Raw genomic sequence first — 24724 nt, forward strand, 5'->3', positions numbered from 1 at the left:
ACGGTGAGGCAATCTTCTCAGTGTAAAATAATTAGTGGAACGCGTGTCATATAAAATAAATTTCTGCACATATACTCACACTGCCACCGTCAGCCTCGCTTCTTCATTTCTTTAGGTGAACCTGTAACTGGCAAACTGGCAGTTACTCATGAACAACCGTGGAGGTGCTGAGCTGCCTGAGACTTTGACACTGCTGCAAAAGAGACTATGTGTTTGTATGCATTTGTGCAATGGACACTTGCTGTGCAATATTATCTTGTCTCTACAGATAAATTAGTTGTATCATGCTCCTGCCAGCTTGATTTGTTTAGCCTTTACGGAGTACAGAGTGCACGGAGTTTCTTGTGATTGAATCTCACATAAAAGGTAAAGCTGAGAGTTTCTTCAACAGTATGCTATACATCCACCAAGGCAGCGAGAGCACTTGCTGACTGGATGTTGGAAAGAAGGCTATAAAATACACTGGTGAACATCTTGAAACGCCACTCACTTGACATAGCGTTAAGAGCCCTGCATCTTAATGATTTTCCTGATCCATTAAGTTGCCTGGATATTTAAGGCATTCTCAGGCAGAAGCAGTGAGAAGCTCACTCTCCTGTCCTAGCACAAGGACACTGTGGGCTTTACATTCTCCAATAAAACCAAAGCTCCAAATTGCAGAGATAAACATTCTTTAAGAGAGAATCACAAACAATTTCTTCCCTTTTGCAAGAAGGGAGAAACAAAATATTAAAAATGTCTTTAATGTGCTGGAAGACGGTTATGCCTGCTGGCACGCTACTCAGAGATGCTTGGGGTCTGTGCTGTGAGCGGGTGCAAGGACCTCACACGATACAAAACGAAGCGTGCAAGTTTGCGAGCACCTTTGGGGAGGGACATCTGTCCCTCTCATAAACAGGTCATAGGGTTGGAATGGGCAGAACCTGTGGGCAGCTATGAAAGAGATTATAAAGTAACATACTTCATACTCTGAGACTACAACTTGGTGTAAAATTCTTACCAAATGTATTCTTTGCTAAAGAGGGAGAGAGAGAAGACCCGCCTATCGTTCCAGATTACTGGTGAACTGAGGGTCAGGTATAAATACGGTTTCTTCCAAAGACCCATCCAATGCAAACACACAGACCCCAACAATGGGAGGATTTGCAAGAACCGCCGTGAGTGTCCCTAGAACTCCCTTCTCTAGGCTCTGCTAACTTGGATCAAAGGAGGACAGTATTCAAAAGGAACAAAGTAGAGCAATAATGGATCTATGTGTTAAGAGGATAAACAGCCTCCTGCTAGGTAACTGAGAAGATTTCAATCCTACAGTGTTACAAGGCACTACTGAAGTATCCCAGCATTGCAATATATGATATATTTGACAGAAACCTGCACACATCAGCAGGTTTCACAGCAGCACAAAACACATTGTAGCTTGGCACACAACATTTTATAATTGAGTTCTATCAAAAAACATACTGAAAGAGTAATCTGTTTTATACCTGGTGTATACATTGCACATATAATTTCAGATTTCTCCACAGCAAAGAAAGACGTGAGACTCATACCCGTGCTGAGGTCCAAGATCTTCCCTATATATGGATTATAGTTCTTCCTTGTTGAGCAGAAAATAGACTTTCTTTAGCATGTGCAGATAAAATTTCTCAGTTTTTGTTTTCGGTTAGGCTGGTAGCTCTCCCCATTTTGTAGGCAAGTTTTGCAGTAACTAGTTCAGCAGCCACTACTCTTCTGCCTTCCTGTAATTTCGTATGTAGCACATGTAACAGCCTATATTTATGTAGGTATACAGATTCATACAAAATAGAAATGGAAGAGACTCTAGAAGCCATCTGGTCTGTGCCCCTGCTCAAAGCAAGATGAGCTACACCTAATTAGCTTCTGACATACGCTTGCCTACCCTATTGAAACAGCAATTCCGCAAACTCCCTTGGATATTTGTTGTGATGCTTAGCTATTCTTATTATTAGAAAGTTTTTTCTAATGTTTAGTCTGTTCCAGAAATTTTAATTAAAAGGTCCCTTAGAGGAAGACTGGATGATTGTGCATGCTTACACAGGAGGAAAAAACACTTACAGAAACACATGAGACGTTGAATTTAAGGTTCATAAATTATTTGTAGATTGCATAGGTGGTTTTTAAAACTTTCTGATTCAAAGCAATTTAAATGGAACCAGCTATTTATGTACCCTCCTTATCGTTCACTTTAAAGGAGATCTTGATCACAGTAATTTCTTCCCCGATGCATGTTTTGAAGGCTCTAAGTTCTTTAAAGAAAATAGCGTTGGCATTTTCAGATGATAAACATCCCAGAGCGATGATGATAAATTACAGTGTTGCCCAATGATGCAGAAAAGTAGAAAAACGCAAACTGCTAACCTCTGATTTATGAATACAAACTCTTTATTAGGGAGTCTAGGGGTTCACAACCTTAACAGTGGGGCATTTTTATCTCATTATTTATTAAAAGTGTGAGAAGGAAGCACTAAGGGTGTCTACCATTTGCCAATTTACCGGATAAACTAACACTTTATGCCCTTTGCCTCCAGTATGAGTATAGAACTACATAGAACTTCCTGCCTTTTTAAAGGCTACATAAGCATTTGTTATGGTTCACAATCAAGCAAGACATGCCTTCTTTACATCCAGTTTTGCTCATTTACACAAGCAATTTTTCTCACTTTTTAATATAAACATTTCTATAAGCCCTTTCTTTATAAAGAAAAAATATTTGTTCAAGAGAGTAAAAGAAATCTTGGGGCATCTCGCTAAAACTTGGTGTGGTTTAATGACAAAACTTACTTAAGAACTGCATTGAACTTGTTTAAACTGCAAGACTTTACTTATCCCCACGCATTCCCACTGAAACCCACCCGATGCAGGCTAACTCAAGAGCTGAAGAATCTGTTTTGTTGCAGCACTGCAGTACATTTGCGTTACCTTCCTTCCTCACTCCTTAGCTTGCCAAAACTTGGGAATTTTCTGTTTTCTTCTTCTCTCTCCCTGTCACCTCTCTGCTAAATATTCAAAGCAAGCAACAAGGAGGAGTAGGAAAAGTAAGGTCAATACAGCAAATTGGAAAGAAGTAAAACGCTTCCATATGCCATCACTTGGTTGTTAGAGTAACCTTAATCAACCCAAACAGCTTCTCAGATGCATCTAACATGATTTTACAAAGCGCTAACCCATAGCCATATTTGACTTTGATTCCGAATGCAAAAAATAACCTTTACCTAATGTTCAGGCATATAATCTAACTACACAGGCATTTGCATTTGCATTACGAGGCAGTGAAACATGGCTGGAGAGCCATCTTGGATGTTATCTATGTTATTACTCAAGCGGAGAGCATAATCATAAATCCTTCCCTTCCCCCCACCTTTTCTTTCAGAAGCACCCTTAAAATCTGTTTTTAGGCTTCACTGGCTCCATTACATTTGAACTTCGGTAACAAGAATGTGGCATGAGTACGTCGTACAGAGAAAGCATAGGCAAAAGGTGTATTTTTATAACGTGGTTCTGTTTAACTGTTCCTATAATTAGCTACAACTCATTAGGCAGTAAAAAGACAAACAAAGAGATTATGAATGGAATAGCAGTATTTTCTTCATAAAACAAACAAAGAACTTAACCAGATGCCTCTCTCCTGTGGCTTTCCTTGCATAAATACAGCCAGCAGCTTAGAAAAGATATTTTCAGGATTGAAAACTTTTGTCTAGAAAAAAAGGAACGCAAACATCATCCTGTGCAATTTCAATAAAAAGTATTTACGGCGATTGCACACACAGGATTTTTCTGTTCTCAAGGATAAAATAACAACATAGCAATGCTCTGCAGATGACTAGTTCTCATCTTTTATTTGTTCTTATAATTCTCTCTTAATTTGTGTCCTTCATAATAAGCACTCACCTTCACCGTTTGTCCAGCTTCAGGGCCATCCTGTAAGCAGAAAGAGAAGTCTCAGGTTAGAGGAACTAACAAGGATCCCATGGTGATTCAGAAATATCACTCATTAATAATTTACACCCAATTTCATTGTATGTTAATTTGGCATATTCTCCTGAGGACCATTCAACACAGAGCTTGTGGACTAGGTGCCTTTTCATATCAGGCCATGGCAAAGTGAGAAACTGTATCTTAGAAGTAAAACACAAAAACCATGGCTGTTATTCTTCATGCTTTCAGACTGTATTTTTAAAAAGCTCTTAACAGGTTTCTGATCTTTGTGAATACAAAATCAGAGATGTAAGTGATGCTTTTATCAAAGCACGCTTACTTAAAGTCCCATTGTTTACCTACGAATAGATGTGAAGAGGAATTACCTCCGTGTCTTGAAAGCAGTGGGTTACCTGCCGAACATGGAGATGTGGCTGCCTTCTCTAGAAGGTCAACCCTGCAAACTTTTCCTCGGCGGTGTAGCATTTACTGAAATACTCACAGATAAACTCTGCACTTGGGAGTGTTTCCAGGCTTAGCCCAAAGTTTTGCAGTTATTAATTATCCAAACTCTTTTTCTGTTTTGCCTGTTAACCTCCTTCAATGGCAAATCTGGCAGACCGCTATGCATTCTGTAAAGCATCATCATGCTTTTTTTTTTTTTTTCATTCATTTCCCCTCAAAATTTGAACGTCCTTTTGTCATTGGGTTAGGGAAGAAGCTTGAAAGCTTGATAAAATAAACCATTAAAGCCTCTTTAGTTGACCTAGTTTACAAACCTGAACTGAAATGGTGAGGGAGGTGCCGCAGAAGTGTTTCTCCACTACGTTGCCAACCCTTTGCGCCGTGTGAAATAAATCGGCCACTTCCTCAGGACGCAGGTCGCGAAAACGCTCCACTGGCCGCACAGGGCAAACAAGGACATCTGGAGTTGGTATTGTCAAGGCACAAATGCAAACTGGAGTGGCCCAGAAGGCTAAATGCCCCACTCCCCACCTGTAACCTCCTCCTGGTCACCTTTTAACCGTCTCCAAACTCCTCTTCCTCTGAGGATCACAGCGAGAACAACTAAAACATGAGGCTGAATACAACAGATCCTACAATATTTTGTTCAGAATCCTTCCCAGTTTCCTCAAACCCCACAGTTATGGGTCAAATGACTAAAACAAGGTCACAGACATTGTTATTACTGAGACATCTTAAGGAAAGCATTCTAAATTTTCACAGACTCAAAGTTATCATTTTGAACTGCATGGAGAGATGCTGGTATCTTAGATCTCTGAAAGTCAGAAAAGGCCAAAGGATTTTAAAGTCGTTTTGGGTGTGTGATCTGTGACAGCAATTTTACTATGCTTTTTCATATCCTACACCTCTAACTTCAGGTAACTAAATCTGAATAGCCAACACTTCGCTGGTAACAGCAGGTCTCTTATTCCTACAACACAGTAATTACCATTCACTAGGAGTGCTCATCTGTTGTATGTGTTTAGAAATACAGTTAGATAATGAAGACTGTTTCCTTTCAAACTCTGTGTTCCCAACATTACAAATATACTTCGACTCTATTCTACCTTGATAACGGTGCTTCATGAGTCAGTGAAATGAAGCTATAAAGCAAACAACGGAAGGACACAGACACTATTCACCGTCACCTGGCCCATTGTGTTCACAGAAATAAATAATTGCTAGGATTCCTCAACTGAAAGCCAATTTTGTAACACTATTAATAAGGTCCTGAATTCTTAACAGGGCCTCAGTTGTGTTAAATCCAACAAGCAAGCGCTTGGGACTTGACTCCCATCTCAATTCCCTGCAGATGGTTTTTTCTTTTTTTTTCTTCCTAACTTGCAGTATCACGTTTGCAGAATAAAGACCTTAAATATCACCTCTAACACCACTTGAACTTTCATAACTGAAGGCTATGAAAATTAACAGCTTCTTATTTTTTCAGTATTAAAATGAGAGCTCAAAGGACTATTTGAAGAAAATTAAGCTCCATGCCATCGTACTACAGTAGTATTTATTTTTACAGCATCTAGAAGCCTGCAGGTATTCAGGAAATAGTCTCTATACGCTAGGAAACGTACATAGGAGATGCTCTGTAGTTAGCAGGTTCACACAAAGGTTATGTCAACCTGATTCTCAAGAACCCTGTAAGAAATTCCAAATAAAGACTAATACATGCAAAAGATGATTTATTTCCATAAACAAAGAAACAACACGTTCACCGAGTTTATCACCGTTTATCATATTTATATTTCCGACTGTAGGAAAAAACAGACATTTTCTGGAAGTAAAGACGTAGAGACAGGTTTTGATCATTTTTCAAGGTCCAGATAAGGACAGACAATATTGTAATGGATATTTGCTTAACTGGGAGCAGATTTTTCCAAAGAGCTTCACAGCTAGCAGCAGCTCTCTTCACTCACAACGGAACAGAAGTCTGGCTCCAGCTTTGGTGTTAATCTGCTTTGAAAAATCTGGCCTTTATTTGTTTAGTACAGCATTATCTATGCCTCCACTGTTCTCTTTTTCCCTTGTTGTAACTCACAGCATTAAAAAATTTTAAGAAAGAAGAATTGTGTATTAATATTTGTTTAGTAAACAGGTAGTTGGAAATAAACCATTCCTGAATTGGGAGAAAACGGTCTGGTTTTGTGGGTTTTTAGTTCTAAGAGGCTGTGCCTCCTGGCAGCTACCGGGCATAATAAAGCTCCTGCAATTTATTTGTGCCTTCCCAGCGCACTGTACAAAGCGGCTCCATAAAGGATGCCATTGGCTGAACTTAGGGCCCACGGGAAAAGCTCAAAACTTGCTCGGCAGACCTGATTTCCATACCAGGAATAAAGGAATAGAAAAACTAATTAATTTCACTCATAAAAGGGAAATTCATGTCAACAGTAAAACAGGAAAAAGGACATTTGTTTAATCTGAGTTCATTTTTCAAAAGGAGGGAAGAGAAGCTTTTACCCTCAGGGCACCTGATACTTAAGTAGATAATTATCCTTCTTCTGCAGCACTGCTTTATTATCATGGGTCAACGAACCGTTTATAAATGAAGAATTTCCCCTCACTTACCTCTAGCAAAACTGCTGCTTACATTGAGGCAAGTTTCCTTTCCTCTTCTAGAGGGTTTTTTTTCCCCCCCCAGCAGTTTCTCCCCCTCTCCAGCTCGCATACGGCTCACCAACAGACTCAGGGCCACAGACACAAGCATGATTTTTTGCATAAATCACAGTTTTTACAGCCTTATATTAACACTGCGCCACTTGCCACTGTGACGCACTGTGAAAACCACGGGCTAAATGCTGCTTGCGATAGCTTTTGTTTTCACAGCACAAAGCCGAGGGAGAGCGGGTGATGCAAGGGCTGCTCGGGCCCGAGTCAGGACAGCTGTTTCCTTTTAATTCTGTCACTAAGCTGCTTTTTCTTTTGAGCAAGTTGTAACTACCTCCTTCTCTCCTCTTCCACACTTTATCTGTCTTATCTGCTTGGGCAGCATTTGCCAGGTGGTACAATGGGTTTTTTCTTATTTCATTGCAAGGTGCTTGGTTTATGCAGGGCCCCCATGCGCTCCTGCACTCTCAGATGATGCGCCCGTAAACCACATCGCTCCGTGAAAAGAGCTGCCACTTCCTCCTTACGTTACCAAGACTCATTTACAACTCAAACTAGATTTTAACCATATTTCTGTCTTCAAACGTGATAAATAATTCAAAGGCATAATCACACACTGGAGCATCTTTACTGAACTTTCCATCATTTCAAATAATTCTACAAAGAATAATGAGAGAAATTCTGAATCAGAGCAAAATTAACATGAGAATGTAATTAGGACAACATTCAAGTTATATTTAACTATGAATATATAAAAAGGCAAATGTTACAATGAATTCATGGATTTGAGGTCATTACGAAAACAACCACCCACTGCAACTTTAAACTGGAGCAGGATAGTTTTAACACTATATCCTGCTCAGATTTTAATGCTCCATTCATCTCAAAATACCCCCCAAGTTTAAAATTACATAACTGCCCATTACCTGCTGCAATTACCCACCGAAAGCAGTGCTACGAGCTACTGCTGTGCTTCAGGTGACTGTGTGTTAATGACGCAAGCGGAAGTGATTCTGTACTTGGGTCTAAGTGCAACAGCTCCCTAAACAGAAGCATCTCCTGCCATCTGAGATGCCTGGGAGCACCCAGCTGCCACTGCAGAAGGGCAGAAGTCTCCCATATGCCCCATACCATATCTGCCAGGCAGGCGCGATGCCTGGGTCATCTCAGGGCACCTGAAACGGCAGTAGGTGCCTATGCCTGGGCAACAATCCCCCAGCACTACAGAGCGGCTCGGCAGGATGGAGAGGTGGACAGGCAGCAGCTGCGCTGCAGGCTTAAGGGCAGCGCTCTGCCAGGGAACGTTTGAACTTTTTTGTATTTCCTTTCTCTTAGCACCAAAATTAATAATTTCATGATTTCTTCATTCATTCTAAGCTGCTACTGACTGTGTTTTTAAGCTTTGATGTGCACAGCTGGTGCATTTCCTTCAAACTCTCTGAGTCAGTCCTCATCATTAAAGTACATGCAATTAAATAAGTTGACTTTTCCATTCTAAGGAGTAAAAAACCTTTATACTTGATTGTACATTCCTCTCTATATATCCTGCAGGAGCCTCACAACAGCCTTACCTTTTGTTCTAATCCACAACCCAACATGCACACCCTCACATACACTAAAAGCACTGTTAATGATTTATTAAACAATTAGGAAAGTCAATATTCTCCAGAGAGTACCAGTAGATACGAGGCTATAACTACAGCTATATTAGTGGAAGTACATAACCATAAAGCAGCAGTGATGCAACAGCAGATCAGACCTGCTATTGTCAAGCCTCTAACCTCAAACTAAGTTAAAAACTAAGGATGACCTGTGATTTCAGCAAGATCACTTGTCTTCACTGGTTGGTCACTACATCCCTGCATGACCTTGGGCAAGTTGTTCAGTCCACCAAAGCCTATGAATCCCTTCGTTAATTCAAGCTGACAGCCTCTGCCTTTCTTCCACTGATAGTCCATTACAACTGCAACCTGTGTGGGACAACTCTTCTAGACCTCACGCTTGCAGCCAAACTAGCGTGGATTAATAAGTTTGAATACAACAGCTGAGCCAGGATGCCAAAAGACATGTGCCTGCTCTCGGCCCTCAAACTCAAGGTTGCAGACATTTCTCTAAAGCTCTTTCACTCTTTCCCTGAATTTCCTAGACCATGGTAACCGGAGCCCTTGAAACTGGCATTCAGTGGACGTACTGCCACAGGGCTCTTGAGCGGGCACCTAGACACTGGCAAAGCTATGTCCAATTTTGCCAAACGCAAGTACAAATTTCCCTTGTGCACCTACTTATCTGATGGCATACTCACACTGCAGATGATGGGTGGCCATGGAAAACTGAGCATTTGTTAACCCCATAATTGCTTTCAGCTGATCATATGGAGGTTGTGGTATGACTGTGCGTCTCAAATTCTACAAGAAATGCAGCACACATGGCCAACACCTGCGCGCTGACCACTTCAAACGCAATTTTCCTTTCACTAAGGCACAGAGCTGGAGGCTGAAATTCAAAGGCACAGTAGTCATTTTTATTTGCTTTATCTGAATTTCAACTTTGAAGCCCAGATTATTGTAATTCTGTATTTAAGGTCTAATCCAAGCTCCATACGCCATCAGTGGGATTTTCATCAGTCCCATGCAGTGTCCATCACAAATTCATGCACACACAGCTAGCTGGGTGCAAACATTCTTTGGAATAATGGCTTTTTGGGGTGAAAACAGAAAGCCAGCCAAAAACCAAAGAGGATAACATGCGTTTTATTTGACAAGCTTTAGAATGAACCACAGCTTTTTCCTGGTTAAGTCCATTAGTTTGCTATGTACAAAACACACTTTGCATTTTGACTTTTGTTTTATTCCTGAATTTGAACCTCAAACTGAAAGATACAAAGCTCTATGAAGAAGAAAATTAAAGGCTCTTCAGGTAGTGGGAACCTAACAATAGGAATCAAGTTTTTTCCCTCCCCCTCCTTTTTGAGGAACCAGTTAAACATATATAAATAGACCGGGTTTTTTTAATATATGATGCTTAAAAAGAACAAAACACAAGGGGAAAAAGGAAGAATATCTAAAAGTGAAAGGCTAATTGCTTCTTCATGAAGCTCTGGGGTTTGAACAATATTTGTCAGTTTTCTAAAACATTTGTTACAGAATGTTTTAACTTAGGAAAATGATTATTTTGAAGGTGTAACAAGGTCAGGAGTCTGCAGCTGGCACTGGGATGGAAACACTGTTCCTGTTCAGAATACTTTTAAAAATGTTAAAAGAATCTCCCCTGCCAAAACGGCATTAGAATCAGAATTTCAAAAAATATATAAGAAAATACATAAGGAAAAATATTCAAGTTAACTTGAATACTTCGAAAATTTAAAAAACTTGAGTTTTTCTTTTCCTTCTAAATATCTACTATAGCTTTCTAAAATTTTCACATGAAAACTCAGTTTAGTTAGCAGGAATGAAAAAATTTCCTCATAGTTTAAGGTTAGGACACACATCAAAACTGACTTTTTCATAAATAATTTGGGAAAGAAGTGAAGGACAGAGGAGAGGCAGAGGGGAGAAGAGAAGATCCCAGACAGTATTATCTATGAAGATTTTATATTGCTCTGTGTATTTCATACACTTACGTTAACAACTTGCAGCCTTCTAGCCTCTGACCGTCCCTCATGGTGGAAAACACATCTTTCAGTTACAAGAACAACTCTCAGCACGAACTCCTGCCTCAGAGATCAGGGCTTTGCTCATTTTAGGATTAGCACTTGATTTCAGTCCTACAGAGCGTAGAGCCATGGACAATGCCACCATCTCTTTCTAACAGGAGGACGTATTTGACAGATGTGTGGAAATGGTGTCCCATGAGCGCGAGACTGCTCACTGGCCAGTTCGGCCCTCACCAAGGCGAGAAGACGTAGGGTACCGCGGTGTGGGGACCTCAGTGGGCCAGAAATACCAGCTGGAGAGCACTGCACTGCCTCATGCCTCTCCAAGAAACAGAGGACCCCTTCTGCATATCCATAAGCTAGCTGATGGGAATGTAGAAACAACGTGCTATGGGGAGCTGGGTAAAGGATTATACTTTTCTCATACTGTTTCACACGAATTTGCATTAAGTGCCCAAAGCACAGAAAATCGGTCAGATGAGGCTGCAGGTACTGAAACTCACCAAAGCACTGTCCCCAGATTCACAACTGGGGAGTCTAGGTGGGGGTATTCAATTCATCACTGCATCTAAACACAAGTTGTCTTTGTTCCAAAACTCTTAATTGCTACCAGAAAGAAATCCCAAACCTCAGGAAAATCAGCAGAACGCATGCCTAATAAAATTAATATCTTTGAAAAACAACTGCTAGTCATTTATCTTTTTTCTGCCCTTGAACAGTTCCCCTCATCTGAAGGGTACAGGAGCAATTTCTCTATGTGAGCAATTACGGTTCCACAGACGCTGCATACAGGATGAATTACAGAGGAAGTGAAGATAACTGAAATAGCACACATGTACACGTATACTCACATACATACAAGAGCTGTATTAAAGAGGAATAAAAAGTACCTTTAAAAATGCACAAAATGCACATTCTGCTGCAGAAGGACAACAAGCGGTCAAGGCATCACTTCAGTCCTCACTTAACCCACTAAATTAGGATGTACACAAGACAAGTGATGCACAGAGCTCACAGGATGAATCAGATTTCTTTCCAAAACTGAGTCACTCTGACTTATTGAATCAGTGGAGACTATTCAGATTAAGAGCGAGGATCTCAGTAATAACAGGAAAAGGTGGAATAACAGTCTGTAGTGGGTTTTCTGTGTACAGCTGGATTTAAATGTATTTTAGAAAGCTGTTCTGGTACAATTTAGGAAATGCTACATCACAGAACTTGCTACACTGGAAGAAAACATAGCTATGAGCTATAAAGATGATTAAGAACCAATGGAAATACAGTAAAATTACAATAAAAACTTAAGAATTGCTTCAGCATATTAAAACCACACACAACGTATTTTTCTGATCTTGCTCTGTCGCTTCGTAGCATTAATAAAAAAAAGTCATTAAGATAAGACAAATTATCTAAACACAATTGATCTTGATAAACATGTACTGAGCTGCCTTACATGAATACAGAGGACCAGCTCTAAGTAGTAAAACTGAGAATTAGCGGTTCCAGTGAAACCAAAGGCAATCAGTGTAAATCTTTGACATGGATCTCTGTGCACTGTGATAACAGCACTGTTTTAAGACCACACTGCAGCTTTTACACCTTTTTTTGTGCTCTACTGATCTTCTCATCTCAGCTGAAGCTACTTAAAATAACTCTTTATGTCAATGACAGGTGCAGTAGTTCCAAGAAACGGACAATAAATATTATTTTACTTTTTCTGTAGAAAAAAGTCAGTGTACCTAATTTAAATACAGATGGCTTTTAGTTTAAATCATGCTAGATGGCATATCAAAGTACAAAGTACTGTTACTCAAAGTACAGTGACTCCACAAGACAGCAGGCCACAGCAGGGAAATGTGAGATTCGGAACCGTTAACTCTTCATTTTAAACGAGTCTTTTCTATATTTGATATTCCCAGTAAATGGCTTTAGGGTATGTCAGGTAGGTCACTAAAAGCTCAGTTCCTCATAGTAAGTGGTATTTTACCATGGGATTATCCTTTTCTGTTAGCTACTGACTCCAGGGGCAGCCTTGGGCAATGGCAGGTGCCTAAGTGGAACGACTATGAGAGTAGCCCTAGGACAGTTAGTAGCTCCGAAACCTGCCTCTGATACAAGTTTCATCTAGAGGAAATTTACTGCAGACCTAAACTTACAACATTTGTACCAGGAATCACATTCATGTTTTAGAATCATATTAAGCTTTTGATCTTGGAAGGCCCCAAAGCAATACCCAGCGGTCAAGACGGAAATGCAGAAGCCCCAACATGGAACCACTTCATCTACAGCTGCTATGATGCTCTGAGTATATGCTCCTGTACAACAACCCATTTCAGCTAAGGACTACATCTACATTGCTCTAGCTACGTATCCTATTTCTGAATAGATCACAAAACTGTTCAGTTACATGAAGCTATCCATGTACGTACAACAATTATAAACGTACAAGACCACTGAAAAACAGCCATGGGTTGAAGCTGAGAGCAGAAACCAAACAATATCTGCGGCGCAACAATCAGGAGAGAGGTTTTTTGGCATACACATTGGAGCGATGATATCTGCCATAGAAACTAATACGTTCATGCAAAGCAGCTCAGACATCTATCTAAAGGTCTCGTCCATATGACCTGCATCACAGGAAACTGCACTGAATTCAATTTATCAAACTTAACCCTGCTGGAACTGAAAGATGTCGTTGCAAAGACTCATTTCAAACAAAGAGAGTAAGCTCATGATCCAACCTTTCCACCTGAGAATAAGCAGTAACTTGTGAGAAAAAACTTCAGAATTAAATTTTATTCACAGCTGAGGAATCACCTTATTCAAAACATAATATGATCATTACAAGGTTCTAGTCTAGCTCATGATTCAACAACTGTAATGAGGGAACAATTAATTAATAAATATTAGTCATTACAAGTGTACTTTCTTGCAATTTATTAGAAGCCATATTCTCGGCATTAAGATTACCTGAAACAAGCCTCAGCTTGGTAGAAAGACACCACAGAATGTGTTGGGAAATAAGTTTACCTAAAAGCTATAAGAATTATTGGCATTAATGCCTACGGTACTTGAAAATATACTTTTTTTCTGTGCTTGGCATCTATGGTGGGAGACAATAATACAATAAATGGATGAATATTTAATAATTCTGCCTGGGATTCATCTTGTTTAACCTTGCAGGTAAATTGGTTTGACCTATAGAGGAAAATAGGAGATTTGAAATTGTGGAAGGCCGGTGCTTTTTGGTACTGCTGAAGTGTCTTGCTCATTAGACAGTTTCATTCCTCCCATCCTCTTCTGTCTTCTCCTGAATATAAGTATCTCAATGAGGTTCTGTTAAATCTGGCATGGAAGAAGCAGTTACAGGATCCACTTTCTCCTATTGCCTATCAATGGCAGATGATCAAGGGCTTTACACATACTCTTTATAATCCTGCACTAAGTCTATACTGAACAGCTTATAGCAAAACGATCTTCTGGCAGCATGTGCCAGACCAACAGTACCTTTATTTCATAACAAGTGAAGCATCAGCTGAGGGAGTGCAGTACAAGCTCAATTATCAGAGTATCACAGGGGACACTGTGTAAGTTTGGATAATCAAGGTTTCAGGTAATGAAGCTAATTTGGAAAGTAATTGACAGATAATGAGGAACATGAATAACAGGGAGTTTTGGAAAACTGAATTTGGATAATCCAGACTGTCTTGTAGTAAGTGTATTCCTCCAGGAGTATTACAACGCAGGGTGGGTTTTTTGGAGTTTTGAAATGGAGCAAGCCAGCTGATTCCCACTGATTTCTCAAGAGTGCTTTTCTACCTAGATCTCTTAAGGTATTCAGAAAACTACTCCAATTAAAGTCAATTGAGAGTTGAGTTTGCCTTCTTAAGTTGGAAGCCATCATGGCAGAGTTTTCATGCTTAGTTACTGATACGGCTTCTAGAGCACCAGGATTAGCTATCCTGTTCCAGGGAACTATTCCATGAGAGTAGACTGTGCCTAAGTTACGAAAGAGAGAAACGAACTCTCTTGCAAAAAAGAAATGCTCTCTACACTCCTTGCTTAGCTTTCCTTAACATCAGCACCTCGAGCGACAGTCTGAAAAACAAGAGAACTTCCTACCTGCCTCATGAAAAGCTGTTTGCTACGCCTTCATGGCAAAAAGGCAAAGCACGTCACCTTTGCCCTGCAAGATCACATGTTCACCTCTTCTGTTGCAGCTAAAAATATCTCTGCCAGAAATATCTCTGCCAGTGCATTTCCATCAATTCCTTTGAAGTTGAAAACTGCAAAGTCCATGACAAAGAACCCACTGAGTATTTTTACTACATTGGCTAATACGAAGCTGAAGCGAATACAGAAAGAGATGACTTGGCAAGTAAGAGAGTCATTCTTTTTGCAAACGTTACTACTTCTTTCCTGTTTAGCAGACCTACTAAAACAGTATTACTTATATCACATCAATTGCCAGTACCGAGCTGGAGCAAGCGCGTACTCGTCCATGCATTCAGGAGACCGAAGGTGGCCCTTAGACATGCTAACGGTTGGAGGATACTGAAATAGGCATTAAGGGAAAGGCAATTGGGGGGCTGATGGTGATATTTTGAAATGAAGAGGAAAACTGCAATAGCCTATTCTGCAGTTTCAGTACCCAGGGATTAAGATAACTACTGCAGCAAACTAGTGAATCAGCCTTCCCTCAGCTGCAATACAGAGAAAGGCGGGGTGGAAATAAGAAAGACCCTGTATAGTGTTTAAGCAGAGACCCAGAGGCAGTGCAACATGAAAAGAAATTATTTTAAGCCTGTATTCCTTAGCTACTTAATTTTGACAATTTATTTCATACCTACTTTAACACAAAAAGCCTGATATCTACAAGAATGTTCACAAAAAGTGCATGTGTCAGGGCAAAATGCTCCCAAAGATACATTTTCGCTCATCTGCCTGGGGAGGCAATTTTGGATAAGTCATACTTAAGGGCTGATGAAATGTACAACAGATGTGGAGTATGTCTTCAGCATGGAACTATCTGCATGAAGCCCTCCTTTTAATACAGAATAAAACTCAGGCAGAGATGGTAAAATATAGTTAAGGAAGCATGTGAGACAGTGAATGCTGTAAAGGAGGAAGAAATCAGAAAGGAGGTCTCCTCCATTTTTTACTTGCATAATAAGCCCTCTTGGATAAGGACAACAGGCCCTGAGTCACGATTGTCTCTGTAGATGCTGTTCTAATACTATTACTGCCGTTAATGCTCATTGTTCCCAACTCTCCCCATTGTAGCTAGGCATTTCAGCATGCACAGTACATAAATTCATACTCTCATCTAAGGCTCTTGCAATATTTAAGCACACGAGAATGAAGAAGACAAACTAGCAGTTTAACTCTGAATAACCTTATTTTGTGTGAGTGTCATCTGAAACCATTACTTTAATGCGATTATCTGTTTTTATTATTTCCTTTCTGTGGACTTGGAATAAAGACACAACTGAGACACTCTCAGACACGGTCACTGGCATCATTACAGTCTTTCTACTGTCATCAACTGAGATCTGATCTGTAAATCAAGTTAGACTGTAAGGTCTACTGAAGAGCAAGTGCTCTTTATCATGCCATTACATACCATAGCTACCACTTCCTCTGGCTTACTGAGAAAAATAGGCTGTTTTATTTCCTTTACATAACCAGAGGAGTTCTTAATGCACAGATTATTGACTTAATGGGGTTTTATCATGTCCCAGTGCACCAGGGGATTCCTTAATCCGGGACTTCTTTTCATGATCTATTTTCATGGCTCTTTTTATTGTCACAGTCTGTCATTATAATGATTTGCAAATCCAGAACCAGCCTATGCTCAGCTCCTCAACAGGTGCTCAACAGGGAGAGGGGGAGAAGATGTGTCAACTCCCCATTTGCCCTCTCGCAGCCCACGAGCATTAAACCCCACTGCATGCAGTGCAACAAACTCCCTCCAGGACGGAGCATGGCAGGGGAGTGCGTAGCGCACTGCTGGCTTTCTGCCCTTGGGAGTATTTCCACACCGGCATATCATCTCCGCAGGATGGAGATCCTCCTCTGCCGCTCTCTGCAGAGGCCAGCCTGCATGCAGAGGCGCTGAGCATGGACCCTTTCCCAAGGAACCATTTCCATCAGCGCAGCGCACCTGTACTGCCCTGCTTCTGTAGCTGCCTAGCAGGAACAGGTGGCTCCAAGAGCAAATGCCGATCTCGAAATAATCTGCTGCGCAGGGTCAGGCACCAGCAAAAGTCACTGATGTTTGACTCTTTTGTTGATACTACTAAAATTACCCAAAGATGCTCATCTCCCTATTTACAGTGTCACTGCTGGGAAAAACAAATGTTCCAAATAGGGCGTATCACGCATCTGGCAGGGGGAGACCCTGAATTTCTTGAAGCAGTGAGATCAACTTTAAATCAGCTGAACAAACAAAGGAAGGGGTAGGATTAGATGCTTGCAGAGGTGAATCTCCTGTGGCTCCCTCTGGGGGCTCTGCCCAGTAAAGAGACCTGAGCCTGCTTGCCTGCCTCTCACCAACTCCTCCTCCCTCCTTCTTCCCACTTCACTGAGCACCAGTTGTGTAGTCCCGGCTGGAGATGTCCGCATGAACCTGAAGACCTGCACTGAGCTCCACAAATTGCTGCACGTTACAGGACAGGGTTCAAGACTACCAGTTGCCTTAGGTTGCCGTTCACCAATGCAAACACCTTACTTTATGGCTCTCACGCCTAAAAATCCTACCTGACTCTCCTTAACAGATCGAACTCCTGACACTGCTGGAACCACTGCGGGAATCTGCAAGATGCTATGCACTTCAAATTAATCACAGGCCTAAAAGTCTCACCAGAGCAGGGTCCGAGTGGCTGTTAGAACTTCACGGCATGTCTACATACCCTCAAAGATTTGGGCTGCGATCTCTGGTTTGGACCTCTCAGTGTTACCATAATACAAGCTGATCATAACAATATGTTACTGTGATTGCTGCTAGCAGACTGTTCCCTGGAGTGCAGAAAAAATAGTTTAATCTGACATGCTATCAATGTATATACAAAAAAAGTAAAAGTAAATTTCTATCAAGGGCAAAAAAAAAAAAAAATCCAACCAAAGAAAGATGACAGTGCTCCAACCTCATCCTTGGTGTGAAGGAGAAAACTAATGCTGAATACAGTCTCACAAACTTTGTTCCAGCAAACAAATTGCTAACTCCCTGCATTTCTTCCTTAAATTACAAGCAAGCAGCATTTCTTTGCTGTCTGTGATCACCATCAAAGTGGTCTTGCTGAGAAAGGTGGATGGGTTTCTCTTTCCAAAGGTCACAAAATAGATATCCCATATGTAGGGGCTGAAAGAGCAGGAACATTTGGTACTCCTCCAAATGAAAGCATCTCCGCTGTCATTTGTTCAGCTTCCTCTTGTTAAGCTGCTGGATTTGGATCACCCAGTGACCTCCCCACGTCAGTGATGGCTGACTGTTATAAAACCTAGTCTTGCAAAGTGATGTGCACGCTGGTTGCTCAGGAAATCAAAAACTTGTTCACTATAGAGTCCCCTTGAATTTGCCTGTCTGCATTTCACTTGCAACCCTGTGCTGATGCTTACTTCTGGTGTGAAAAACACTTGCGATTCATTTTTCCTGGGCTTTGCATGACTATCGTAGGCTCCCTAGCAGGCCAGTCAGAAATCGGTGGCGCAGTCATTCCTGGCTACGTTTCACTGACACAGAGTGTGAGACACAAGAGATGCCAAAGCAGAAGCAAGCAAGCAAACAGCAGCGAAACTAAAAAAAAAAGGCAGGAAACACTGCTTTTCAATGGTTTATAGGAACTTCAAAGTCCTCCTCAGTTATAAATCATTCTGAGTTACCAGTCTGCCTAAGGATGGCTGTGCTTTTGAAGGTGAAAGTTTGAAGATGAGACCTTGGGTGATGAAAAGAATGTTGATTCCACTACAGACAAAGTCGATCGCAGAGGAGATAAAATGGTGTCCAAGAATAGGATAGATCAGGCTGCGATGTTTTTGCCATGCAAATAGCCACCAAGAGATAAAAGCGCTTATATCTACAGTAGACTTTCAGTAGAGAGAATTAAGCCCCTTTAAGCAGTTTTTCCTTCTGAAAGAAAAAAAGAGTAACTAAAATTTCAATCTCGTTATCGCTTTCTTAGGACATTTCATTAGCATGCAACATTACCAAATTAAAAAAAAAAAATCTTTTAAATAAAATAAAAAGAACTTAAATGAATAATGAACAAATAAAAAAATCCTTGCAATATGGCATCAGACCCAATTGCACTTGTACCACTCTTTCATAAGTGCAGGGTAAGCAAAATTAACAACAGAAAAGAGAAGCCAGAGAATTATAAGAGCAAAGTTACATTATTCTGTAGCAAATCACACTCAGGATGTTCTCAAAAGAGGAACCAAAATGCGATTTAATGTGGCTTCAAATCTCTTCTGTTCCAGAAGCAGCTCATCAGACTGCGTATGAAAACAAAGGCCTGGCTCATAAAACTTTCACACAAACCATGTTTAGAAAGCATTAAAAAAAAAAAAAAAAGACCTTTTCCTGGAAGAAGGTGATTTGTATGCAAACACCCCTCAACATTTGTCACCAAACCTAAAGGATTTTGAAGTGAGAGAAGTTTTTGGAATATAAAGTTTATCACTGCTTTGATGAAATGAGATGCCAGCTGCGAGGTTGCTGCTGTCTCCTTTAATACCAATTAAAAGCAAGGAAAACAGAGCGGCAGCCTGTGCTCGCAGACAGAGAGCTGCCACCACACATGCAGCAGAACTCTGACACTTAAGCCTCCAGCGGCAGCAGCTAAGACATCCAGGGTCCTAAATTTAAAAGTAAAACACTAGACTTACTGGCAACCTCTATGACCTGAATTATTACAAAATGCATGAAACACTCATTTTTTACTTAGAATAATTTAATATCGTCCAATGAGAGGAATAAGAAGCCAAAGTCTGAATAAAATAAGCAGCAGCACATTCTTTTCCTGAGAAAGAATAGTCAAACTTGCGTCTTTGTACATGTTTAAACCTCCTTTCAGTTTGTTCAGAAGAATGTCTTTGCCCTTGGGAATCTTTGACTTTGTCACCCAAACCTTCTAGCTAGCAATGACCAGGGAGAAAATAAGTAAAAGAAAAGCCACCAGCTAACCATGCCTCCTTCCCCAAGCCCCAGGGAAGAGATGAGCTTGCCAGCACACTTTTAAACATCAGCAGGTTTGAACTCACACAGGCTGGAGCTACTATAGCTCCAAGCCACAGGGCCATATACGCAATGCCTTGTCAGCAGCTCCATCTTTCACAGATCTCAGACATGGAAACATTCAATACTTCCTCCCCTCTTTTTGATCGCACGCTATGTATTTGTATCTGTAGTTACAGAAATCCTGAAAGAATGATATTCTGCAGGGAAGAGCTTCATCCTCTCATCCAGTAGTTTTGACCTCAACAAGTAGAGGAAAATTCAAAAGATTTGGTCGTACTTAGAAAACTGTCCACACTTCCACATGCTATCCTCACTGCTCTGCAATAGTTAATTGCTGATTGATTTCCTTTAAACTTGTGTAAGCTATAGATCTATAGACGTGCACGTGTGTGGAAACCTAAAAGTGTATTTCCTTGTTCAACACTCTGATATCAGAACATCTACAGTCTCAGAACTGCACTCTAGGACAACCTACAGGACAAAAGTAATCCAGTTTTAACAAAGCAGAGCAGACATTACTGGAGTAGTATATCTTTCCTTAAAACACCATTTGTTAATTATTTTCCTGCCTTAACCTACATAGCGTCACAACAAGCATGCTTCAGAGGGTGAAGTTCCTGTGCTTCAGAGGGTGAAGTTCCTGTGCTTATTACTGACCTACCAAAAACCGCCCCAGTAACAGAGAACTGCCCCTTGGAGGCTTTGCCTACATGCCTGTGCATGCACGCCTACCTCCCGGCTTTGCATGCTTTAAAGACTTCCCAGATATATGAGTCCCGATAGGTGAAGGCTTGAAGGCTAAGTTCATTAAACGTTGTTTTCAATACATCTGAGAACAAAACATTCCCAAAAGGCTGAGCACAGCGCAAACAAATACAGCTGCACATACGCAACGGCAAGTAAAACACTGGAGAAGCAGATGTCAGGAAACTGGGGTACCTTGAATTGGTGTCCTCAAGCAGAAGGATCTCAAAGTGTTTTACAAAACAGTTTAATATGGATGAGCAAGAGGCTGGGCTGGGCAGGGGGGGTGGCTCCAGCTCCCTTTCCCTACAGCCCAGCTGTGCAGGTGGCACATATACCCCGACCGTTTGTCCTGCCTGAGGAAGAGGAGGAGGAGAGGGAAGCCACCTGCTCCCACCTACCCTGGCCAACCTCAGCTGAGGGCAGGAGGAAACAGCCAGGAGGGGCAGCAATCCTCACCACCTGCGTGATGGCTGCATCGCTGCATGTGCCCAGAGACATTACGCCTTACCAGCACACAAACGCATCCACACAGGGGCCAGCTCACAGCAGGAATCCTGCCGTCAAATAAATGCAACAGAAAAACCTAATGCACTTCATTACACGTCTTTAACTACGGAAACAGGTGCCCAGCCAGAACATGCCCCTCTACAGCCGTCAAACAGGATTTGAACCCCAGATGCTTTGGCACAGGCCACAGACATCTTCCACCGCAGCCAGCGGAGAACCTGACTGCCTGCAGCAGCGGTCGGCTGATATCATCTGGTTTGCACACACATCTTTTAAAGCAGAAACAGTGCTGGGACTTCAGCTTCACGAAATATTTTTGCGACTCAGAAACACTAACCCTTGAGACAGAAAAAGAAGAAAAAGAGTTTTCCAATAGAAACATAACAACTTTTTTAGCTAATAGAAAGTTAAAGAAAAAAAAAAAGTAAAGTAAAGAAGAAAGGACCCTGAACTCCATCAATCCTGCTCCATATAATCCCCAAACAGGCTGGGTGCAATAATGATCAGATTATTATTTAATATATTTGCCTTGCATAATTTAGTACAGCACTAGATGTTACAAAACCTTTTAACCCTTCCTTTTTTCACTCTCAATTTGCACTAAAACTAGCAATGTGTTTTTTCTCTAAGGACTCAGGGTATACAAGATAATAAGTTAAGCAGCATTTCAGCCTCACATAATAAAAAAATCATAAAGAATTCATTAAAAAACAAACCCGGAGTAATCCTAAAGAGAAGAAAATCATTAATGCTAGATTTTCAACAGAGGGCAACAGAGATGGCCTTACTCAGAACACAGCCCCTCACTCTAAATGGAAATAAAGGGTATCTGCTGCTTCTCTTACAGATGCAGACTGGAAGCCACAAAAAAAGCAGTTGTAACACCATGTCAGGCAATGTAAATATGCAGGTATGTGTCCAATTACTTGAGCTTTAAAGGTAGGTGCAGTTGATCTCTTTATAAGCAGACAGGGTGCACACAGGTTTTGATATGTACTCTTGATGTAGTTACCTTTGAAATCTAGCTCTGTTGGTGACTGTTGTTGTTTGAGCAAAGTATATGTATGCAAACGCTAGATCATTTTCATCATGCTGTGCAGTGTATAGCTGCGTCTTTCAGACTAAGTATCTATACAGCTAAAGAAAATGCCCTTTTTCTTGTGAAGTAGGAGAGTACAAACCTCAAAGGTTCATTTCTTCGCAGTGACTAAGTCCCTAATGAGCATAAGCTTACCAACACACTATTACAGCAAAATAATGCAAAACAGCATCCCTGGTGTTACATGCAAATACATCTAAGGAAGATCTTTCCCAGTACATCTCATAGCACAAACCCACATTGCAGAGGATAAAGTTGGTATAAACTATGCTTTCATATATTACTTCATATTGAAAGAAATACTGGTGACCTTATCCAGCATGACTGTTATAAGAGTAATAAAACTGAATCTTGGAAGATTACACTTCTGGTCAAAGTAGTAAAATGTGACCTTATTCTATTCAACATTGACATTTATTATATTAATTCAGACACAAAAACTGCATTAAAATGATGTTAAGTGTCTGGCTCTAAACCACAACACCTAAAAAATTCAGACCTCCAAGTAAGACTTCTTCACTCACCAACTCTCCATTTTCCATCTCACCATTGCAACAAACACGGCACAGAATCGTTGGAGCCACCCGGGGCATCTCAAATCTGGTCGTTCAGGTTCCTTAACTAAAACTCTGCTTGTATCTCAGCCGTGACGGGGGGGCACAATGAGCTGTGCAGCGTTTGCATGTGGTAGGCCTCAGAATTAAAAAACAACAACAACAAAAAAACCCCCACAACAACAGATTCAGGACTTACTCTTAGTATTTAAGTGGCAATACAGAGGACTAAATGCAAAACACCAGACAGGATCAAGAGTATAATTTTTCACAGTAGTTTTTAGTATTGCAGAGGCATGCTCATTTCCGACACAGTGGACAAAATTCTAGTGTCAGGTCTGCAAGGAAAATCTAGGGACTCTGTAGTTCCACATACTCTGAACTCCCACTTATTTCATTAAAAACACAGGACGTAGAGAGCAGCATATCAGAGCAGAGATGTGCAGTGCAGATCTCGGAACAGAATGAGGTCTGGAGCCATTTTGGGACATAGCAAAAGTTTAAAAGTAGAGCTACCTGACATTTTTCTTTATTTCTCTTTTGTAGTTAGTGCTCATTCACAGGGAAATACTGCTTTACCAAAAGAGATTTCTCAGAGTTACAAAACAATTCCTGATTAAAAAAAAAAAAATAATTAAAAAAAAATCCTCCAGAGTCTTAGAGCTCTTAGATCAGGCAACAGTATGGGGATAGGAGCATTCCCCGGGAGCGTGGTAATTCTGCAGGGAGATCTGCCTCCTGCATTATGAGTATCCCAAGTGCCTTTTGTTGGGTTACTGCAGGTGGACCTGACAGGCTCACAGTGATTTTTAATGAGAAATTCAACATCCATTCCAGTAACAACAAACACGGGCACCTCAACCTTTTTATTCAGAACAGAACTCGTATCTCTGGTCATTTGTAAATATACCTAATTTTAACAATTCTGACAACTAAATAAGAACAACCACCCTTCCCAGTATGTCGGCAAGCTGCAAACTTTGGTTTTAGGTTTCAACCAGCAAGAAAAGATAAAGCTATTGGGTTTTTTAATCCAAGTTGTATAGTCTGTCAAGGACAATGAGTTGTTTCTGGCCAGTGCTGGTACACACTTTTAGCAGAGCTAAGCCACATCAGCTCAGCAAAGAGAATAGAAAAACCTCTGCCTGTGGGGCAGACATTGCAAAATGAGGCTTTAGAAAAAAAACGAGAGGTTTGTCAGAGTGGTAGACTACCTCATCTATTTTATTTCAGTAACCTAGACTACAGACACTGTTTTTTTAGGTTGCGACTCACTGAGCTGTGGCTCTCCTGTGGTAAGGGTAACATCTCATGCAAGACATCGTCTCATCTCATGACGCCAGCTTCACCCTGAGACATCTTTCGAGTATGTGCAGCAGGCACTCTCACTTCCCTGCCACTCCACCTTTGCTGGAGCGTTGCTACAGTGTTTGCAAGGAGTGCATCTGCTGCTCTTCTGCCTCAGCAGAAGCTCGTACCAGCAGGGATCGGACAACAGCACAGCTGTCAGCTGCAAGACAGATCCCAGGATCCAGTTCCTAGCCCCTCTTGGGGGACTCCTGGGTCAGGCTTCTTCTGGAATCTCCTTGTTGCTGTATTTCTCTAGGCTAAGTTGCAACCCACTTATGGTCAGGCCTCACCTCCATCTAACGTGCTCTTCTGCCAGTGCGTAATGCGCAGTGGCAGTGGGCACCAACCACCTGGATAGAAAAGCTTTCTCCCTTTCTTCTTTAGCTCCTCTACTGCATTATTTGTATCTCACTATGATCCGTCTTCCCTGATTTAAGAGGACAGAAATGTGACTAGTAAGGCATGTGATGAACTATAGTATTTCACAAAAAACCTGCCAAGCCCTCCACGGCCAAACTAATTAT

The 24724-nt window shown here is 41.0% G+C and overlaps 1 protein-coding gene across 50 annotated transcripts in view; it reads right to left on the minus strand.

Moving 5' to 3' along the window:
* The window catches only part of FHIT (fragile histidine triad diadenosine triphosphatase), a 620374-nt gene that overhangs the window by 142843 nt on the left and 452807 nt on the right, over positions 1-24724 (minus strand). For 31 of the 50 annotated variants that reach the window (XM_068906910.1, XM_068906907.1, XM_068906909.1 and 28 more), the window contains 2 exons: positions 4716-4861; positions 3910-3939 (listed from right to left, as the gene is read on the minus strand). The exons of 8 other annotated variants lie outside the window; for them this stretch is intronic. In XM_068906910.1, coding sequence (XP_068763011.1) covers positions 3910-3939; positions 4716-4861 — 176 coding nt within the window. The remainder of the gene's footprint in view (positions 1-3909; positions 3940-4715; positions 4862-24724) is intronic. 11 more of the 50 variants (XM_068906936.1, XM_068906915.1, XM_068906914.1 and 8 more) reach the window with 1 other exon arrangement.

The sequence above is a fragment of the Struthio camelus genome, chromosome 14, assembly GCF_040807025.1.
Source record: "Struthio camelus isolate bStrCam1 chromosome 14, bStrCam1.hap1, whole genome shotgun sequence".
NCBI lineage: Eukaryota > Metazoa > Chordata > Aves > Struthioniformes > Struthionidae > Struthio > Struthio camelus.